General features: G+C 35.1%; 1 protein-coding gene across 1 annotated transcript in view; it reads right to left on the bottom strand.

The window, feature by feature from the left end:
- ADAMTS20 (ADAM metallopeptidase with thrombospondin type 1 motif 20) overlaps window positions 1–23,427 on the bottom strand; it is a 179,772-nt gene that overhangs the window by 25,866 nt on the left and 130,479 nt on the right. The window contains exons 29-31 of the mRNA XM_058558477.1: window positions 12,445–12,612; window positions 3,315–3,488; window positions 3,065–3,235 (exon numbers count right to left, since the gene is read on the bottom strand). Of these exons, the coding sequence (XP_058414460.1) occupies window positions 3,065–3,235; window positions 3,315–3,488; window positions 12,445–12,612 (513 nt within the window). The remainder of the gene's footprint in view (window positions 1–3,064; window positions 3,236–3,314; window positions 3,489–12,444; window positions 12,613–23,427) is intronic.

The raw sequence follows: 23,427 nt of genomic DNA, 5'->3' as shown, positions 1-23,427 counted from the left end.
TCTATCAGTGGAATACATCATACTAATGGAAACATAGACAAAAACCACGAGAGCATCTCAATAGATGCAGAAAAAGCATTTGATGAAATCCAACACATTTTCATGACATAAACACTGAGCAAACTAGGAATCAAAGAGTACTGATAAATGGAATCTACAAAAAATCATAGCAAACATATTTAACTGCGAAAACTGAAAGCTTTCCTCTAAAGAACAGGAACAAGACCAGGATGTCTGTTTTCACCGCACTTCTATTCGGCATTGTTCTGGAGTTTCTAGCCAGAAATTGCGCAAGAAAAAGAAATAAAAGGCATCCAGATTTAAAGGAAGTGAAACTATCTGTATGTGCAACTGATATACTCTGTATGTAAAAAACCCTAAGTAATCCACACACAAAAAGAGTTAGATTCAATGAATGTGTTCAACATACAAAAATCAATTCTGTTTCTATACAGTAGAAATGGACAATCAGAAAATAAAACTGCGAGTACAATTCCATTTACAGAAGCATAAAAAGTTAGTAAAATATTTAGGAATAAATTTAACCAAAGAAGTGCAAGATTTGTACACTGAAAACTATGAAACATCCTTGAAACAAATTAATAAGACCTAAATAAATGGAAAGATATGTCATGTTTATGGATTGGAAGATCTATTATTAAGATGGCAATATTCCTCAAATTGATCAAGATTCAGTGCAATCTCTAACAAAATCCTAGCTGATTTTTACACAGAATATGACAAATTGATCCTGAGATTCATATGAAAATGTAAGGGACACAGAATAGCCAGATAATCTTGAAAAGGAAGAACAAAGTTGCCTCCCTCACACTTCCTGATTTCAAAACTTACTATAAAACTACAGTAACCAAGACTATGTGGTATTGACATAAGGATAGACACACAGATCAGGAAATAGAATTGAGAGTTCATTAATAACTCTTCAATAATAGACAATTTAATGAGGAAAGAATAGTCTTTTCTACAAATAGTTTTTTCCACGTGCAAAATGATTAAGTGGGACCCCACCTCACATCATATACAAAAATTAACTCAAAATGGATGAAGGACCTAAATGTAAGAGTTAAAATTATAAAATTCTTAGAATAAAATATAGGTGTGAATCTCTATGACCTTGGATAGGCAATAGTTTCTTAGATATGATAACTAAAGTAAAAATAACCCCCCAAAATAGGTAAATTTTACTTCATCAAAATCAAAAACATTTGTACATCAAAAGACACTATTAAGAAAGTGAAAAGACAGACCACAGAATGGGAGAAAATATTTGCAAATTATATAACTGATAAAAGTTGGTACCCAGAATCTATAAAGAAGTTTACAACTCAACAATAAAAAGACAAATCATCCAATAAAAAAACAAGCAAAGGATTTGAATAGACATTTCTCCAAAGACGCGTACAAATAGCCAAAAGCACATAAAAAGATGCTCAACATTATTTTAGTCATTAGAGAAATGCAATTCAAACACACAATGAGATACCACTGATACCCATTAGGCTGGCTATATTCAAAATTACAGACTGCAACAAGTGTTGATGAGGATACGAGGAGACTGGAATCCTCATACATTGGCAGTGGGAATAAAAAATGGTGCAATAACTGAAAAATAGTTTGAAATTTCCTCAAAAAATTCAACATAGAGTTATTATAATATTCGGCAATTCTACTCTTAGCTACATGCCCAAGAGAAAATGTATGTCCACAAAAAATCTTGTATGCAAGTGTCCTTAGCAGTATTATTCACAATAGTCAAAAAGTGAATCAATCCAAATGTCCATCAACTGATGAATAAATAAGCAAAATGTAGTATATCCCTACAGTGAAATATTACTCATCCATGAAAAGCAATGAAGTACTTATATATGCTACAACATGAAGGAACCTTAAAAATATCATACTAAGTGAAAGAAGTCAGACACAAGAGACTACATATTGCACGATTCCATTTATATGAAATATCCAGAACAGGCAAATCCATAGAGACAGAAAATAGATTAGTAGTTGTCTAGGGTTAGGGGGAAGGAGAGAATGAGGAGTGACTACTAGAGTGTATAGAGTTTCTTTTTGGAGTCATAAAATGTTCCAGAATTAGATCATGATGATGGTTGCACAAACACGTTAATATGCTAAAATTCCCTAAATTGTAAACACACAGACACATAGATGTTAGAATTAGCAGAGAAGGACATTAAAAAGTTATCAATAATAGTAATATGTTCAAAAAGTTAGAGACATGGAAGATATAAAAAGGCTGAAATCAAACTTCTAAAGATGAAGATTACACCGTCTGAGATAAAAAATAGACTGGATGGGGATTAATAGCAGATCAGATATCACAGAGGAAAAGATCAGCGGCCTTAAAGATATCTGTATAGTGGAATATTATTTGGCAATAAAAAGGAATAAATTATTGATACATTCTACAACCTAAGTCTCAAAATACTTATAGTACATCAGACAAAAACTAGTACATGCTATATGATTCCATTTATATAAAACTCTAGAAAATGCAAACTAATGTAGTGACAGATCAGTAGTATAAAAAAACAGATTAGGTTACCTGTGGGGTGGGGGAGGAAGAAGTGGAAGGAATTATAATGTAGCACAAGGAGACTTTTGGGGGTGATGGAGATGCTCTTTATTTTGAACATGGTAATGGTTTTATGGGTGTCTACATACATCAAAAGTTCTCAAGCTGTACACTTGAAAAAATGCAGTTTACTGTATGTCAATTATATCCTCATAGAGCTGTTTTTAAAAAGCAGGCAACTATGAAAGGACAGATTACCAAACTGTTCTCAGTAGTTAGTTTCACGGTTGGCACCAAGTGACACTTCAGAACTGCCCTTGAGTTTAACAGACGTGTCACTATGGCTCTATCTGCACCATCCGACTGTCGGCCATTTTATTCCTTAGATTGATATGCATACCATTATCTGCCCCCATATTCAAATTTAGACCCAGTTTCAACTGAGTCAAGTTTTAGACTCAGTTGTTTTTTCCAGGAGCAAAAATTCACAACATCCTTTCTTTGCCTTACCTGTGATGAGTCTCCTGTTACCACAATGTACTTGCAGGGAGGGTTCCTGCACTTTTTGATGGCAGGAGGTCTGGTTGAAGGATCACAGAAACTTTCATTCACTTGCATGTTTTGTGCATCAACACACTTCACTGGCCGATGTGTCTCTTTTTTCTTACATGATGTTGAACACTAGAAACGCAATGATGAAATGAACAACACATTCTTTTATTGGAGAGTTGTCTTTGAAAGTTGACTTGTCAATACTCACATCCAGCCACTCTCCTGCCACCCACTGGTACTGTATGCAGTCCTGACGCCAACACTGCCTCTGAAAAGAAGGCTGGGTGGACCCATCACAATTTTCTTCAGCCACTCGACCAACGCCTCTCAGCCTGCAGTACACATCCCTTCTCTGAACTCCAGAGCCGCAGGTCACAGAGCACTACAAAGAAGCCCCAAATGTTGAACTATTAAATAACAAATATCAAATTATGTAAAAACAGCAAAATAGAGCCATGACATATTTTCTTGTTTCTTTTAAATATAACCTGATATTATATCATGCATTAGATAGAAAATAATACGATAAGTATTTTTAACATTGTCTGGTCTGGAGCATCTATACAAATATACAGACAGATTTTCTTTATTTTGCAATACCTATTCAAGTCTTATGGAAACTATGACAAGCTAATCATATTATACGAGCTATTCCATCTGAATTGATAACCCTCTCTTCTGATTTAAACATACTTAATATCTATAAAATTTACCAAACTATTCTACTACGTTGCTTCTAAACATCACTTAAATCTTGACGCTATACTCATAATCTCCCTCAAAGAAACAATCATTTCCAAGTTTGTGCTGTATTCATCTTTATACCTGAAGTACCCACTATAGTTTGTGGATCCAAATATTTGCTAATTTGTTGATTCATGATTATATTTCAATGGACACATGTTTTGAGAAGCTGGTTGGGTAAACTGTAAACTTAGAAAACCTTGTCTTAACCTCTCCAGATCTCATTTTTCTTATCTGTACAAAGAATGATTTGTTATTTGTAAAATTTCTTAGGACAGCTCTATGAAACCTGATAACAGCTCTGCAGAAGAGGTACCAGAGCTGAGGACCAGAGGCTCAGAGCTGTTAAATCACTTGCCTGAGATGTTGCCTGTAGTTAGTGGTGAAGCAGGTTGAAGCTCAGTTCTTTCTTTTATTTTATTTTAGTTATTTAGTTATTTATTTTTATTGAGGTAACACTGGCTTATAACATTATATACATTTCAGGTGTACATCATTATATTTTGATTTCTGTGTAGACTACATCATGTTCACCACCCAAAGACTAATCACCATCCATCACCATATGCATGTGCCCTGTCACCACTTTCACCCTCCTTCCTTCCCCCTCTCCTCTGTTAACCACCAGTCTAATCTCTGTATCTATGTGTTTGTTGTTGTTATTGTTGTTCTTATATTCTATTTATGAGTGAGATCATATGGTATTTGACTTTCTCCATATGACTTATTTCACTTAGCATAATACCCTCAAAGTCCATGCATGTTGTCGCAAATGGCAAGATTTCATCATTTTTTATAGCTGAATAGTATTCCATCGTGTATATATACCACACCTTCTTTATCCATTTGTCCCTGAAGCTTAGTTCTTTCTGACTCCAGACTTTGAGCTCTGACTGTGCTACCTCTGGGGAATGGATAAGGACTTGGCAAACTCTCAGGGCTCTTTCAGCTCTAGAATGCCAGGTCCTATAACAACAGAGCTTAACCATAACCAAGAGCTGTGATGCCAACATTAATAAAGTGTGGAGAACATCCAGGGGTATTTATTTCATTTGTGAGTTTGGTTTTTGTTATATTCACTCTTATTCTAGAAGGGACTGGAGGTCATATTGAGTAATATTTGGAGATCCATCACTGTTCCCAACTGTGGTATTATAAGGATAAAAAAATCAGATTCTTAACTAAGTTCTCTATTTTTGCTGGAGTCATGGAGTAACTAATTTCCTTTTTCACAACAGTAAATATTTATCTGCAGAATATTGTTTTACCATAAATGTAAAAAATTTTAAATCCCACAACAGTTGGTAGACTCGAATTCATCTTATAGACTTGCTGGATTTTCACTCTAAAGGCACTTTAAAATTTAGTTTTCTATCTTGTATGGATAAGGAGCAACAACTGACTTGAAAGATAATTTTCATGTTGTTTTTTTAACCTATGAAGAACACTATGCATATCACATAACTTATATTGACCATTATTTTATGCTTAAGCAATTGAATTTTGCCAATTCATTGAATGTTTTCACAAAACACATTACAGCTCCTTTGCATGGAGATGATAATAATTTAAAGCGTGCTTTGTGCAGGACACAAGATTAAGTACATTAAAATGTAGTTTAGCTTATCAGAACCTCTTGTGAAAATGTTTAGCCTATAAAATAAGGCTCCTGCAAACATTCTCCAGGGATAATTTCAGAAATAAACTATATTTGGAAAACTTACTGCCTCTAAACCTGAAAAAAAAAATCCTGGAAAAAAATAATTCACAAAACACAGCTTAGCAAGAAGTTCTATCAAACAAACATAATTTTCTATAATACAATAAACCATAGTGGTTCATTGGTCCTTTGATCACATCATGAGTTTAGAAAAATCCACTGAGATCATGGGTAACAACTCTTATGGGCCTCTTCCCTAAAAGGAAAAAAAAAAAGAAAAAGGTCTACTGCTTGGAAGAAAACAAGTAACTTTTGTTTTCCAGTTTTTAGAGATAAGAGTACAAAAGAGTGAAATATGCGATTTTAGATTTGAACAGAGAATTTATTACTTAAATGAAATATTTCTTAGCCTGATGTCATCAATAACCCTAATGGCCAAATCCAACCAAAATTTTTCAAATCTTTTCTTAGTTACTCCGACACGTTCACCACCATTGACCACTTTCTGTTAAGCCACTCTGGCTTCTGTGTTTGAAATCCCTCTGGTTCTACATGTTCTCTTCTTACTTCTTAAATTTCTCCTTCCCCGAGTCCTTAACTGACTCTGTTTTCTCTGTCCAGCCTTTAAATGTTAGCATATCCCAGGGTTCTGTTTAGAACTTGCTTCTCTTTAAACTCTCTGAGTTCTCTCTGAGCCATTTCTTCTATGCACCAATAATTTCTAAATCTGTTCTCTTTAGCCTTGATCATAATTCTGAGCTCTTCATTTTTTTTCCAGTTTTATTGAGATATAATTGACATACAGCACTGTATAAGGTTAAGGTGTGTAGCGTAGTGACTTGACTGACATATATTGTCAAATGATTACTACAGCAAGTTTAGTTAACATCCATCATCTCATATGGATACCAAAGAAAAACAAAAAAAAAATCTTTTTTTCCTTGTGATGAGAACTTTTGGGATCTACTCTCTTAGCAACTTTCCTATATATCATACAACAGTGTTAACTATAGTCATCATGTTGCACATTACATTCCCTGTACTTATTCATCTTATTCCAGAAACTGGAAGTTTGTGCCTGTTGACCACCTTTACCGGTTCCCCCACCCTCCAACCCCCTGAGCTCTACGTTTATATTCTCATTTATTTACAAGAAGTTGCATGTGTCTTCTACTTAGATATGTCAACGGCACCTCAAATTCAACATTTTCAAAGCAGAACTCATTGCCTTTGCCCCTGTCAGTTCCTCTTATGGTCATAGATGTTGTGAAGATATAATCACCCACTTTTAATTCAAGTGGCTTACTAGAATGGCCTCCAAGAGAAAATTCTAACCCCCAAATACTCATTCTTATTTAATAGCTTTATAGAACTACATATTTATGAACATGTTAAATTTTATCTTTTTTTAAAATCCAGGTAACTAATGTGAAAGCAATGTGAGACTATAATTAGAAGTATAACACAAATCATTGATTAGAATGCACTGACTCACCAACATTGCATAACTCAATTCAGACAGGGAAAATCAACCAAATATCCTATTTACACATAGATATACTATAACACTGTACAGACTAGCACTTTCAAGACCTGACAGTGGAAGTGGAGAAGGTGAATTTTAGCAAATCCACAGTTACTGTAGCCATTCTAGCTATTGTAGAGCAGAGATAAAGAAATGCTAAAATGTGCATTGAAAAGATAGTCTCATCAAGGTTGACTCACTCTGCAATTTAATAGACAATTATTTAAAATGCAAATAGTGGACTTGTCTCTTTTAATGCACTATTTATCATCTCTTATTAATGGATTTAGGTTTAATTTCATTGTAGTTGGTTATTTGTAACTATGGTGTATTTTAAGTGAATCAATAATGTAGTCGTAGTCGAGCATTTTGAGTTAGAAAAGACTCTAGGAATACTCAATCCCAATTTCTCTTCAATTCTGAAATCGTTTTTTCAGCAATAGTGAATGAATGACCATCAAACCAACCCATACTTCCGTAGTCTCAGTCTGAGTACGTTCACTATATCCTGAAAGTGGTCATTCCATCTTTGGGTGACTCGAATGTTAGCAAATACTCTTCTTCTATTGAGCCGAAATATTCTTCATTAAACTTTTACCCACCATTCAGAATCTGTCCTTCTTACCAACATAGAACATATACAAACTTACTTTCATGTGAGAAAGTATGAAGGTGTGAAGCCTGGAACCGTGGCAGCTATTTTCTGACCTTAGGAGTTGACCAACAGAATCACAGAAATGCCAGTTCAGCACTCTGACATTGTGGCGCTGCTGCATCAAACTTAAAACCAGCAACCTTCCTGCTTTGTTATGTAAAAAATAAATTTCTTTAAGTTTAAGCCACTAGTAATCAGCGCTTTTCCTACTTGAACTGAACACAGTGGAACTGACACAGAATAGTTGTAACCATTTGATTGTGCGTCCCTAGGAATTTGCTCATTTGTCAAGACTTGTTATACTGTGGGTCCCAGAATAGGCACTGCTCCAAAACTGACCAGAATCTATTACTGCCAAAGATTTGAACACTATCTATCTATTAATGTAGCCTAATATATTGCTAACAATTTAAGCAACTACATCATATTTAATATGTGATCAAATAACCCTCGGTTATTATCCCGTGATGTGTAAAATCCATATACAGCTTGTATTTATGCAACAGACTTTTCTCAAACAAATGTAAGGATGAGCTAACGTCTCATGATAGTAATGAAAGAATTATGACAGCAACTAGAGTAGGAAAAGCTCAAAGAGACCTGTGTTCAAATGCTTGCCCCTCACCACTTCCTGGCCTGTGACCTGCACAAACTACTTAATAAGCTGTTGTTTCCTCACGTACATAATGAATGCAATAATACCTACAGTTGTGAGGAATACAGAAGTCTCTCACACAGTGGCAGGAAGTGACTGTCCCTTGCTGCTTCCTTCCTATTCCCATTTTTTCACTTTTCTTACAGAGATACAATTATTTCTGCCTTGAACAGTTTCTTGACGCATGCCCCAAACCAGAGTGTTAGTCGCATCGGCCTATTCAAAGAAAGGCCATCTTGTGTATCCAGAAAGACGATAAAGACGGTTAACAGGCGGCATCGAAATGCAAAAACAGAATTGCTGGCACTAGCTAGAAAAGAGTGAGAAGCATAGCTCCCCGAGCCCCAGAGCAGAGCCATCCTCCAAGTCCTCGGACCCCAGCCTCTCTTCACTAGCAGTAACATCACTTCATCTGGGGGTAGAGATGAAGAGGTACTGGGTTCTTGGTCAGGGGCTGTGGGACTTAAGATTTACCATTTTTATACTATAAAGAGATATATATGTCAGAAATTTTTGAAAATATGAGAATGCAGATTTATATATTTTGGAATTATAGAAAATATGGAATTACAGAAATATAAAATCATTGAAATGTGCTAGCATTTGGCATACAGCTTCAAAATTATTTTTTCAAATCAAGGACTTTGGGAAAGGCAGGCACTGGCCAAATCTCACAAATATTGTGAGCTTTTGGAACATGTATCACCTTTGGTCCCAGCTCTGATCTTAAAATACTAGAAAGAAAATGATGGGTCTCAGAGAAGGGGAACCAGGCAAGTGGGTGATTTCACGTGGCTCCAGATTCAATAGGGTTGAGGGAGATTCTTTAGGTATCTTTCTAAGCTGTCCATGATCAAGGGGAGGTGATGACTTTGGACAATTTTTTTTTCCTGAGCATAAAGACTGCATTTGGATGGGACTAAGTAGATGGGGCGTGAGACAATGGGGAATCTAGCACAATGTTGGCTTTAAACACTTGAATTTACACATGAAGCTGGAGTTCCCAAATAGACAAATTAAATGAAAAAAAAATCCCCCTGGTTCCAGGAAGGGGGGATGCTTTTTTTCTTTTTAAATGATTCTAGTATTTATTTGCCTCTAAAGGTATGCATCTGGAGTCAGAGGACAAATGGCCTTCTATAGCACTAATTGTTCCTGTTTAGCAGCAGTCATTAAAATGCATTACTAAATCCTTTCATTAAAAAAATGATATCAAATACCAAACGAAGAGTGTTACTTCAAAACTCAATTGAGCACCTCTGCGGTCACAATTTGCCAAATGAGCCTTTCCATTTGAGGTATCATGTAAAATAGTAATAAAATGAAATTATTTTACAGTGAGTGATTATATTAAAGCAATGTTACAATTTATGCAGTCAGAACAAAGTAGCAACCAGTGATTATCTTGTAACTACCTCTGAAATTACACTTCTGTTGACTATATTATTATATGTAGTGCAGTGACAGCCTGCAATTGTTAACTTCATGTGGGTACTTTTTATAGAATAAATCAGAAGCCGACGACTTCACAAGTGGTCATTTGTTTCTGGTAGAGATTTGGGGACTGCGTGGGTGTATGAAGCTAATGTCTATGACAAGGAAAACCAATTCAAAGGGAAGAAAGCAGACTCTGTACAAGAGCATCTGTGTTTTTTATAGCCTTTGAATATTAATATCTGTATCTTAGAAACCCCTGAAATACTTTCCTTTAGTGAATCTTATATAATTTCATACTTGGTGGTGAGCCAAGGCCAATTTGTTAGCACTGATGATTGATTCACTGTTGTGGGGCTGGAGGTCAAGGATCAAAAGTGTCCCTCATGAATACCAACCACAGCTGCAGCAGCTGCACGGCAGCAGAGGAATCCTGGGGATCAACAGGAATGCTGGTGGCCAAGAAGCAAAAAATCTCTCCCACTTCCTCTCTCATCCCCTGGTGGCTCCCGCCTGATGTCAGAATTGGGAGTTATCTGCCACATGCTGGGCTCAGCGCCTTTACAGAGTTTTACCCTATCAGGGAAAGCTACTTTGCCATCGTCCTGCCACACCTTGGCCCAGACAAAGTAATGCAAACCCCCACTTTAAGCAAAACCATACTATGGCAAATAACTAAGAAATTACAAGATAGCGAGTCTTTTTTGCAACTAAATCACAGTATTCAAAGTAAGAAGTAATTAGCTAGATATGAATGTAGGTGCTTCGTGAACAAGGTATCCGTTGTCGTGAAGATTTGGGGGTATGAGATACAGCTGAAGAACTAGGCGTGGGTTAGGTTTTAGACACACCTCTGAAAGAGACACAATAATATTTGACTTCTTCTAGAGTTCAGACTATACGCAAGAATATAATGGCAGAAATGCATGTAGGGAGGTCATTGTACACCTGGGAACAGGTGGCGATGAACTAGACTGGGGTGGTTGCAATGGAGATTCAAGAGTCACTTTGATAGGAGAATTGAGAGAACCTGTTGAGTGATCAACTGTGGAGTCAAGGGAGGAGGAGACAGGATGGATCCAATGTCTCTTTCTTGAACAACTTAGTAGGTAGCAGTGGCATTCACTGAATAAAAGAAGTTAATGAGAGATCTTTTAAATCATGGCTTCTGCTAAAGCATGAAAAATAATTTTATTTACCAAAACTCAACATAGAAGCAAAGGCTCAAGAACATATGTTTTTGGTGAGATGAAAAACAGAGACATGTTTGCCTCTAGTTTTCAGTCAAATATTAACCATAATTCTCAACACCTTAATACTTGACAAAGGCGACTTCTTCTACAAAGAAACCTGGGATACTCACTCAATTTGAGAGCTTTTTATTCAGTAACAATGATGTGCTGACTCAGTGACACTCAAAAGCCGGTGCGCTGCACCAAGGCTCTGACCTCACAGAGTGAATGATGATGACTTGGGAGCCCAGGGGCACCCCACTTCTCCTAGCTCCTCTCTGAACCCCTATCTTCCTAACAGACATAGCTCCAACTTTAGAAAAAGACAAGGACGTTCCATCAGCGGAAAAGAGGTTTCTTTTTCCCTTTGCATGACTAGGCCCTTTAAGAAATGGATAAGCACCCCGAGGTACTGTTGACGGCAGCCAGATGGCTGTGCTGAAAGCCTGGCCCCATTGAAATCAGGCCTCGGGAAACTATGCTAGTTAACAAATCTGACTTCATTCATGCCTTTTGCCCCTTCAGTAATTCCCAAGCTGGTCTTTGTTTGACAACCACGTTCAAATGTATGCCTCCCCCAAGTTGGATTTTGAGCTTACTTCTCTGAGTATGCCAGGGCAGGTATTGATGACTCTTGTTTTATAAACTGAGTTCTCAGCCTGAATCTCATCTATGGATCAGCCTCATTTTTGCTGACTCTTTCAACGTGTGTCCACTCTACCCTTAGACCAGGCCAGGCTACCTAGTTCTCACATCTCCCTAACTCTTAATCTCCAATTACAAGCCCATCTAGAATTTACCAGTTCCTTCTCCAAGATGCAACCTTAGCTCAAATCCAAGACTTTGGTGTGGAAACAAGGTGTTTACTAAATACATCATCGTATATATTTTACTGTTAGACTACATGCAACAATATGATCATCAGTATCCCTGTAGGCTTCAGTAACAGAATTTCTTGTAAAGTTTATAGCCACAAAAAATTCAAACAACCGGGCCGGCACCGTGGTGTAGCGGTTAAGTGCGCATCCTCTGCTGCTGGTGGCCTGGGTTCGGATCTCTGGTGCGCACCGCTTGTCAGGCCATGCTGTGGCGGCATCCCACATAAAGCGGAGGAAGATACACACAGGTGTTAGCCCAGGGCCAGTCTTCCTCAGCAAAAAGAGGAGGATTGGCATGGAGGTTAGCTCAGGGCTGATCTTCCTCACCAAAAAAAAAAAAAAATCAAGCAACCAATTTATTATTTAACCATAGACTTAGCAAATGTATTAACACTGTACAGTATCAATTCAGAGCATAGTTCAAAAAAACTATAAGAAAATAAAGCACATTTTAGTGGAGTAAAACTTTCAAGGTTATTGAAAGCATATAGAAGGAATTAAGATTTTCTTTTTAAATGCAAAAATACACATACAGTTATAAAATACATCACGTACCTCCTTCCATCTATTGGCTTTCCATGAAGGGCATCTGACAGATCTACAAGCTTTGTGAGTTCGAGGTTTCTGCAGATGACTGCAATATTTTTCTTCTAATTTCCCTTGGAATCCGTCAACGCAAAGCACTTCACGGTATTTTAAACCTTTACCACAAGAAGCTGAGCACTAGAAAATAAATACGAATGCACTTATTTTATCTTGATTAAGCTTATCTACAAGAAGTATAAAATGAAGCAATCAAAACATCATTGCTTTGATGTTTTCATTAAGATATACTTTGATTTTTTAGTTAGAATTTAAAATTTACCAATCTGCCCTGGATCATCCATTGATGTTGATATCATAAGGTATCCATTTATTCTGTGAAAAAGTATTGATTGTGTACAGTATACCAAGCACTCTTCTGGGACATATATGCTTTAGATCTTTTAAGATTGAAGGCTATCTGCAGCTAACTCCTGCGATCACACATAATCCAATAAAACTTGCTTTCAATTTTGTATAGTCATCACCTTTCTATTTTTAATCCCATATGCTTCTCCACACTGCAAAGTATGTTTTAGATGTTAAAAAAAAATCCAGTGATCTCTCCATGCAGGAAACTGTGATTGAGAAAGCAGAAAATTTATTTCTAAAGCGCAATTCAGTTTAGGTTTGTTTTTTGCATGGATCTGGAAGATGTATCTCTCTACCAAACCTCCAATATATTTAGTAAAAAACAAAATAACTGAAATCTCTATAGAGATATAGGTAAAACAATGATTTGACTTCATTTTTCAGCTGGTTGCCATTTTATGAGTGAGGCCAGTGCAATGCAGTGAAACAAGCTTGTGCTCCGACATTGAACACCAGCTCTGCCGCTTACTAGCTGGATGACCTTAGGCACATTTCATCACCTGTCCAATTCTCAGTTTCTTCTTTTATAAAGTGGGGATAATAACACCAATATTACAGGTTTGTTATGGAGATGAACATGAGATAAAGAATATGAACTATCTAATCCAGTCTTATGATATGTGGTAGATCCTCAGTAAATATTACCTTCCTCTTACACCAGTTTCCTTCATGTAGTCTCAGAGAGGATGTTGACAATTTTCAGCATGATATATGTACCAGGGAAAAGTTAGGCAAAGAAGACATGGATTCCACACAACTCCTCTCATTCCTCTGAGACAGTTGTTCACATCTGGTTTCATTTAGAAACATATACTGAGTTCTGAGAACATTAGATAATATATTATGCATTTTATGTATATTATGAGTTCAAAGACTGTTAGACTATCTAATACAGACTATTAGATATTTAAAATATTTTAAATTAAAAAATAATAGTTTGGGAATAATTTACCTTTTTATATTATCTGCAATACTATATCCCATTTGTGTAGGCCATCAATTTAACTCAGTGCCTTGATTATTAAGACTTGTTATCATATCCGAGATGTTCTCTTCTCTTCCCATTAACACTCGCATGCCACTTGGAACACACTGAATTCTGTGAAAATCTCTGATGGTTCTTCATAAACTGTATTACGTTTCACAAACTGTACCTTCTTTCTTGCTACTGATCTTCTCTTTCAGTTCTACCTATATGCTCTACTCTTCCTGGCCGCTTATCTTGGGCACTTCCCTGTTTCTTAATTTCGTTGTTTATTTTTTGAAGAGTATAACATTTTATACCAAAACCATCACATATTGAGTATCAAGCATATATTATCAGGGAGTATACATACATGTTCACACATGGAAGAGTGTTTTCCTCCTCACGTGTATGTTATATTATTTTTTCTAACTTTTAACTTATGACCTTTTGAACAAAAGAGCATTCATTAGTCTCCCTGTTAGCCCCATTTAAAAAGTAATCATTATTATGAATATTCACGATATCAACCCAGTAGTACTTATGGAAGATGGGAAAATATTTACTATTTTATTCATTCTATGAATATTATTGAGTTTCTACCGTATACCAAGAGTTGCAGATAAGTACAGATCCATTAAACATCTCTTGCTTTTGCCCTTGATTTAGCCTCAGAGTGCTCATAATCTAAATGACACACACCATCTTTAAATGAATAATGCCAGAGAAGATCTTAAATAATATTAAACACAATAAAGATCAGGAAAAACACTACAAGACGCTAAAGACCATTAAAACAATGCAATAGGGGCCGGCCTGGTGGCACAAGTGGTTAAGTGTGCGCGCTCCCGCTGCGGTGGCCCGGGGTTTGCTGGTTCGGATCCCGGGTGCGCACTGATGCATGGCTTGGCAAGCGATGCTGTGGTGGTGTCCCATATAAAGTGGAGGAACACAGGCATGGATGTTAGCCCAGGGCCAGTCTTCCTCAGCAAAAAAAAAGAGGAGGATTGGCAGATGTTAGCTCAGGGCCAGTCTTCCTCACACACAAAAAAAAATGCAATAAAAATTATGATGGGATTAAGAAATTTGTGAAAAGCAGCCATTTCTTTCTGGGATGTTTGGTAAGCGCTCAAAGAGAAGACAATATTTAAACTCAGTCTTAAAGAAGCCGGTTTGTTGATGGGCAAAGATGGATGGTCTTATATGTTTGTTTGATGCACCTTATCTAGACATTGCCATGTGTCTCTGTTTTATAAAATTCTGAGTTCTTTTAACAGTGCCAAGAATCCAAGAGTCATGCAGTAAATTGTTGGTATTTCTGATAAGAATGACCAATTCAGTTACAAAACTATGTAACATAAGAGAAGACATTAAAGACTCTACTTTAGAATTCAACAATAGATTTCCTCTATAAGCAATATCTATGAATGCAATGTAAACTTGGACATTGTAGTACACTCTCAAAGATAAGATTATTCTTCACAAAACTGCAGAGTGTCTCCTACCCTAACTCAAGGTTGTCTTTGATTCTTTCTCTTCTCCATTATTCTAATCTGTAACCAAGACTACTACTAAAAAAAATTATAAACATATAGCTTTTTTCTTTTTGCTCAAAAACTGACAATGGCTCTCTATTGTCCTTAATAATACACCAAAACTTACGCTCTTCCTTGCTTTCTTGATCCACTAAATTTCAGTCAACATACCTTTCTAATCTTATATTCTGTTACTTTTCAACACAAAACCTTTGCTCTACTTAGGCATAATTACTTTCTATTTAATGTGACATATTCACTTCACAACAGTGCCTAATTCATATTACTTCCTTTTACCTCCGCCAATCACTTCCTCTGGTGCTTTCTAAATATTACTTATTCTTAAAGCTCTAAGTCAATCCCATGTTCAGCGTAAATACATATCAATCTCTCACTTCTCTGAACTCTTCTGAGTCTCATTCTGTTTTCAGCACTTCATCATTTTCTACTTTTGTCACACGCTTTGTCTACTCGCCTTCTGGAGGTCAAGGACCTTTTAGATCACCCACATCACCGGCAAAGTGGCAGGTACAATAAATGTCAGCTGATTAATTGATGTTGATCTTTAGTGTAAGCAATTCTTACTTGTTTTATTAAACTCTAAAATAATTTATTAAAACATTTTAAATTCCATGAAATATATTTATTGGTTAATAAATGCAAAGTCCTCTAGGAAAGATAGACAAAAGTACAAAATCAAAGACTTGCAAAATAAATTATGCTTTGGTTACACTTTTAAAGTAGAGCTATCTTTCCCCAAGATCTGAAAAGGAATAAGTACATTATTTTATCATGTCTGATGAATTCCATGTGGGAATTTAAGTAAAAGAGGATATGTTATGCAAAGAATTATGTTTTTGTTGGAATGACGCAGTCATAGAGTGAATAACTAGTGAAATGCTACCCTCCTTCTCTCAAACCACAATACATTCTGAATTATAAAGATCCCACAAAATAGGCTATTTGATAGGAATACACAAACATGGCCATTCTTTTCTCCGGAACCTCAGCAATTTGGGGTTTTTTTTTTTCCTCTATTTTATATCCCTGATACCATCCTATTCTCTTGAAGTTTTATTAAAACTGTATAATTCTTTTCCATAGTACTTGTCAAAAGAACTTTTCTTAAAAAATCACCTCTATCATCCTTAGTTGACATAGTCAAACTCTGAGATTTTTCCATGACTTTTCTATGAAATAGTAGATGTAGGATGCAGCCCACTTCAGAAGTGGCAACATTAAATACAAGTAACCTGAATTGACTATTCCTATAAATCAGATGAAGACTAATGTCTGCTTAAGGAAAACAAAGCATTTGAAACAAACATATAATTTGCGAGCCCTAAAAATGCAATAGAATCTCCGGAGTTGTGCGAGTTGGCTGGCACTTTCAATTCCAAAATGAAGAGTTAGAATTAATTAGTCCGTTCTAATACGATTAATTTTGGAACAAATCTATTCTTGTTTTTAAAGCAAAGTTGTCCATAATTACAGAAAAGGATTACTTCTGATATTTGAGGTATGGATTATTGCTTTGTTTACATATAAGGATTCTACAGAAGAGTGAATGAATTGACGATTTGTGAGAGACTTGTTGATTAATGTAATTCCAGAAACTTAAATTGCTAAACAAAACAAAGAAATCAAGTTTATTTAGCTCCAGTTTTAGGAAATGGAAAACAGTCTGGGGGGGCGGGTGTTTTTTTTAGACTTTCGTAAACTGTTATGTTGATCTGACATTCTATCCTCTCTGACATGAGTGGGAAACATACTGATACCAGGAGAATTAGTATATACCCTAATTAGCAATAAAATAGCCCTGAAAATTAGCTATTACCCTATATCCTAGTCATGCAATAAACTGCCTTTTATAGACTTTACAAGCTAGGTAACCATAAGTATTCTTTAACTTCACTAAACCTCTATTTATTACATGTAATATTGGTAAAAGAATACCTATTTCATAAAATGTTTGGGTAAAGGTAAGGAGAAGGGGATTTTTTTAAATGAGAGAAATGGCCAAACTCAGAAAACTCTCTACAGCAAAATGTACAAGAATATTAAAATCAATAAAGAGCAAAAAGAATCCTATAGAACATAACATTGATTATTTGAAGGACAAGCTTGAAAATATCTCCCATGATGTAAAAGAAAATGAAAAGATGACATAGATAGAGAATATTGTTTTCTGGAAAATACTCTGCTCATTCCCAGCTCAGGACCTTTGCACATGTCATTACCTCCCACCCCAACACCTTCCTCAATCTCATCTCTGTATTTTTCAATGTTGAGTTTTAAATCTCATTCCCTCTGCAAGGCCTCCTTCCCTGATGAAGGCTATCTGATGTCAACCCAGACTAGGTTAGGTATGGCTCTTACAGAACTTTTACACCCCAATAAGCCTGTAATTACCTGTTTCATGTCTGTTTTCCCTGCCAGACTATAAATTCTACCAAGAATAGATATATTGTAGGGAATCTTGAAAAATAGAAAGAACCCAGAATCACTTGTTCCTAATTTAATATTGTGAACCATTCTACCTTTCTTCTTCTAAAAGGAGGAAGCATTTCCAATACATCATGAACCATAGGATCTTGTATTAATTTACTGACCAATGTTCTTCTAAAATGGTAGCTATTCCACTGGTGACACAGGAGCTGATGTTAGATGCTTTTTTTAAAATTTAACGGTTATTTTACAAAGTAATGATCATGGTCAATTTTAACTATAAATAGCCCTTAGCTAGCTATTTGAAAACCAAAAATAAAATCTGAAGTTTGGTCTACATAATAGCAAGCGAAGTCAAAGTTAAGAGTAAGAATTAATTATCCATGCAGTCTACTTTAATTAAGTTTGACTAGAAAGTAGCTAGACTAGCAATTTGACTAGAAATGTCTGTTTCACTTGCTACTGCATAGTGTCATCTATGGATGAAGACATACATTTTTGCTTCTATGTTTCTCATGTAAACTTTAGATAAACTTCTCTAAGAATAAGTATTATAACTATATTCAACACTTAAAATCAGAAAACTAGGGGGCTGCCCGGCGGCGTAGTGGTTAAGTGTGCGCACTCCGCTTTGGCAGCCCAGGGTTCACAGGTTTGGATCCCGGGCGTGCACCGACGCACTGCTTGTCAAACCATGCTGTGGTGGCATCCCATATAAAATAGAGGAAGAAGGGCATGGATGTTATCCCAGGGCCAATCTTCCTCAGCAAAAAAGAGGAAGGTTGGCATTGGATGTTAGCTCAGGGCTGATCTTCCTCACAAAAAAAAAAAAATAGAAAATTAGTATTAGAAACACTTAACATTAGAAAAGAGCTCTGACATCAATTCTAAGTTCTACATTAAATATTTTTAAGGACTACCAAGATAAGCAACCAATTAGTGAGAGCAGGGATTTTAAAGAAAAGCCTAGAAACTCCTATAGATTCTTAGTCTTTCATTTAAAATTTTCTAAATTAATTCTGTTTACAGCCTAAGTAAGTTCCAGTTCTCTCAAAGGACTTTCAGTCAGTAAATTTGGCAATGACTCCATTGTTTAAAGTGAGCAGAGGTCAGTTAGTCATTCAAGTCAATTAATCAGAACCAAATGTACCTTACAACAATAAAACTACTGCTCCTGTAACATTCTTCTTCATTTACTGATAAGAAAAATATTTTAAATTAAACAAGTATTTCAAAAGTTGATAATACTATTGTAAACTTTTTATTCAATATTATGCTTTTTCACAAACCACTTCAGGGATGGTTAAAAATTATGTCATTTAGTTTTTCAGCTATCTTAAATAAATAATCTAACTAGACATAAACATAGTATTCATAATTTTTCTCCCTCAGCCATTTGACTTAATTTTAGTTTTCAATCGTTTTTAAATAAAAAATGACTAACAAAAAAATACAAAACTGAATAAAAACAAGTGAGGTACTATTAATCAATTTCACTTTGCTTTTCAAAATTTTTGGAATTTTGTGATTGTTTTTTCAAAATATTACTAATAAGTCATTAAACAATCAGATGTTTCAATGGCACTTTTTACAAAAATAGAAAAAACAATTCTGAAATTTATATGGAACCACAATAGAATTTAATGGAACAGAATTGAGAGCCCAGAAATAGACCCAAGCATACATGGTCAACGAATATTTGACAAGGGAGCCAAGAATAATCAATGGATTAAAGCCCGTCTCTTCAATAAATGGTGCTGGGAAAATTAGATATTCACATGCAGAAGAAGGAAATTAGACCCCCATCTTACATCATTCACAAAAATTAACTTGAAATGGATTAAAGACTTAATCCTAAAACCTGAATCCATGAAACTCCTAGAAGTAAACACAGGAAAAAAGCTCCTTGACGTGGGTCTTGGCAGTGATTTTTTGGATATGACACCTAAGATATAAGCAACAAAATCAAAAATAAATAAGTGGGACCACATCAAACTAAAAGGCTTCTACACAGCAAAAGAAACCATCAACAAAGTGAAAAGGCAGCCTACGGAATGGGAAAAATTATTTGCAAATGATACATCTGATAAGAGGTTAATATCTAAAATATTTAAAGAACTCATACAACTCAATAGCAAAAAACCAAATAGTCCAATTGAAAAATGGGCAAAAGACCTGAATAGACTTCTTTTTCAAAGAAGATATACAAAAAGCTAAAGGTACATGAAAGGATGCCCAACATCACTAGTCATTAGGGAAATACAAATCAAAATCACAATGAGCTATCATATCACACCTGTTAGGATGGCCATCATCAAAAAGACAAGAGATAACAAATGCTGGCATGGATCTGGAGAAAAGGGAACTCCTGTGCGCTGTTAGTGGGATTGTAAACTGGTGCAGCCACTATGGAAAACACTATGGAGGATCCTCAATAGATTAAAAATAGAACTACCATATGATCCAGCAATTCCCCTTCTGGGAATATACCCATAGGAAACAAAAACACTAACTCAAAAAGATATCTGCTCCCCCATGTTCATAGCAACATTATTTACAATAGCTAAGACATAGAAACAACCTAAGTGTCCAACAATGAATGAATGAATGAAGAAATTGTGGTATATATATACAATGGAATATTATTCAGCCATAAAAAATGAGGAAATCTTGCCATTTGAGACAACATGGATGGACACTGAGGGCGTTATTCTAAGTGAAATAAGTCAGACAAAGACAAATACTAAATTATCTCACTTATAGGTAGAATCTGGAAAAAAAAAATTCAAAGAAAAAAAGATCAGATTTGTTGTTACCAGAGCCAGGGGGGTTGGAGGAGAGGGAATTGGAGGAAGGCGGTCAAAAGGTACAAACTTCCAGTTACAAGATAAATAAGTTCCCGGGATGTAATGTACAACACGATGACTATAGTTAACACCGCTGTATGATATACAAGAAAGGTGTTAAGAGAGTAAATCCTAAGGGTTCTCATCACAAGGAAAAACTTTTTTTTCTTTGTTTCTTTCTTTTTGTTGTATCTATATGAGATGACGGATGCTAACTAAACTTTCTGTGGTAATCATTTCACAATATATGTAAGTCAAACCATTATACTGTCCCCTTAAACCCACACAGTGATGTCTGTCAAATATCTCTCAATAAAACTGAAAAAAATCAGATGAGGAAACAAATTTTTACTTTATTTGTAGATATAACACCATCTCTCTGTTTCCTGACAGCAAGGTCCATAGGCACCTGCTGAAAATGTAAAAGCTCACAACCGTATGGCCGGATGTCACACCTCTCCAATTCCTCACTGTATAGCTGGTATTAGCTAATTTCTTCAGACAACCAAGGGAAACTTGCTACCAAGTGACAAAGGGCTCACACAATCTTTCTGTTTTAGGAGAGCTAGATTCACAGAAATGCAATCATTACGCATTATAAATCTAAATCCAAACACACCTTCTCATTACAAACCAGAAAGCATTTCCATCAAGACGAGCGCAACAGAATAAGAAGCATCGATTTACAACGTATAAAATGAAGTGGTTTAGATTTAAACACAAACATATCATAACAGCTGAAACATAACCAGGTATTGGAGTGTCTCTCTTGGAATAATTTGAGAGGATTAGGTGTGTTTTCCTTAGTCTTAAGTGGCAATTCCAAAAGTATCAATGAATTTCCCAATATAGGAACATGTATTATTTATCTTTGTTTTGATCTTTTTCAAAACCATTTTATGTTTCTGTAGCAAAGTTAGTTTTTTTAATGGAAAATTTTGAGCCTAGCTATTTTGCAAGAGTATTTTTTTAAGTGACATTTTGGTGATTATGTTAAATGCCTTTATAACACTACTATGAAATGAAAGATTTGTCTATGAAATGACACGTTAAATGGGGAAATGATGGTTTCAGGCCCAAACAGACCAGAAATTAGATATTCTGTGGAATAAAACACTATTATGTGTATGCATCCATGCATATATGTTTTTTCTTTTTGATTTTTTAAGAAGCCTATCATAACATTCTCTAAACAAAATAAAGAGGCTATATCTAAACCCCAAGAACAGCATGGTTTTTGAAATCGTCAGGAAGCCAATAATATCTATATGTCTAAGAGAAAAGCCCCACTATAGTAAAAATCTTAGATATGAGTTTTACATAACTACTTCATAATTAAGACCATTCCCTACAATAGTGGAACACTATTTTAAACTGAGGTCCTCAATTATTACAGAAGTACAACACTAAGGTAGGTAGAGTAGTTAGCCAGAGTAGAGTAGGGTATTCCTCTGTTTAAACAAAAACAAAAATAAAAAGTCATAATATGCATATTAAGAGAGGAGTGTCAACTTTGTAAAATAGTACTGCTACTGTTTCTTTAATTCAATGCATATGTGCACTAAGGAGTCAGATAAATCTATCAACAGGGACCCCATTCATAGTATTTCCTGAAAGATTATACTTAGAGTTTTAAAGTTTAACGGAGTTTGAAAATTTCCTTTTTAACCTGTTACAAACATCCTTTGACTATGCAACTTTAATAAACCAAGACAGCATTTGGTTTTAAAAATACTTACCACTGAAATATTTCATTCCATTGCATTGCATCTGATTATATTTAAAATTTGCAGCTTCAGCCATTTAAAATTTTTTAAAGTCAGATTCATTTGCAAAAATGTTTGAGTCCTAACTTAAAGGACAAAGAAATATATGCTTAATAACAAGCATGTCCAATAAACTTTCATTAAATTCATATTATTGTAATAATTATAACATTTTAATTTCTATTTCATATTCTAAAATTTTATTTTTTGAGTGTATGTATGTGTATATTTAAGTAGACTCACAATGTATTTACAGTTCTAAGCTAATCAATGCAATATCACGTGTAGTTCATTTGGCTAATCCAATTGGAAGTAATATTTAAAGAAAAATTACTTCAACATAATTGTTAATATTTTCTAAATTATGACTTTGGAAAAGTTTTGTGACTATTTTTGCTTTCAAATATAAAACCTAAAGCAAAGTTGCAATAAGTCATGCAAGCACTTTTCACAGAAATTTTCACTTATCATACAATATTATTTTCCACACATAAAATAGATATTAGAAAATCAGAATGAAAAACAACCCCAGTAACTGATACTACAATACTCAATTACTGGATGTGTTTTCTTCAATAATAAGATTTGATGAGCAATCATTACAAACCTGCTTAGGTTGTACTTAGATTGAATTTAGGTTCATTTTGCTAGAAGCAACAGTAAATGTAATTCTAATTCAAAATGTAAGTACTGTTTGTAGCAAAAAAAAACACAGGAAAACCTGCGATTAGTTTAAAGCTTGTAATTTATTCTTTTAGCTTTCTGTCTAATAGTATAGTTTGTGTATACTACAAAAGGATAATGAACATTTCAGACTCCCCTATAAAATCTGGTTAGTGAGTGGAACTCATCTCAAGAGTTCCTGTTTGGAGATTTTATTGACTCATTGAGTCACACAAATCTTTACAATTATATGGCAACAGGAAAAAATGTTATTGTCAGTATGAGAACAATATAAATCTTGTCTAATTTTAACAATTCTTTTGGGGCCATTATTGTGAATTGACTTTTTCTTGATGTCTTGA

This window comes from Diceros bicornis, chromosome 17 (assembly GCF_020826845.1).
Source record: "Diceros bicornis minor isolate mBicDic1 chromosome 17, mDicBic1.mat.cur, whole genome shotgun sequence".
NCBI lineage: Eukaryota > Metazoa > Chordata > Mammalia > Perissodactyla > Rhinocerotidae > Diceros > Diceros bicornis.
The sequence above is the reverse complement of the archived record's forward strand: the minus strand, read 5'-3'. Positions and strand labels throughout refer to the sequence as shown.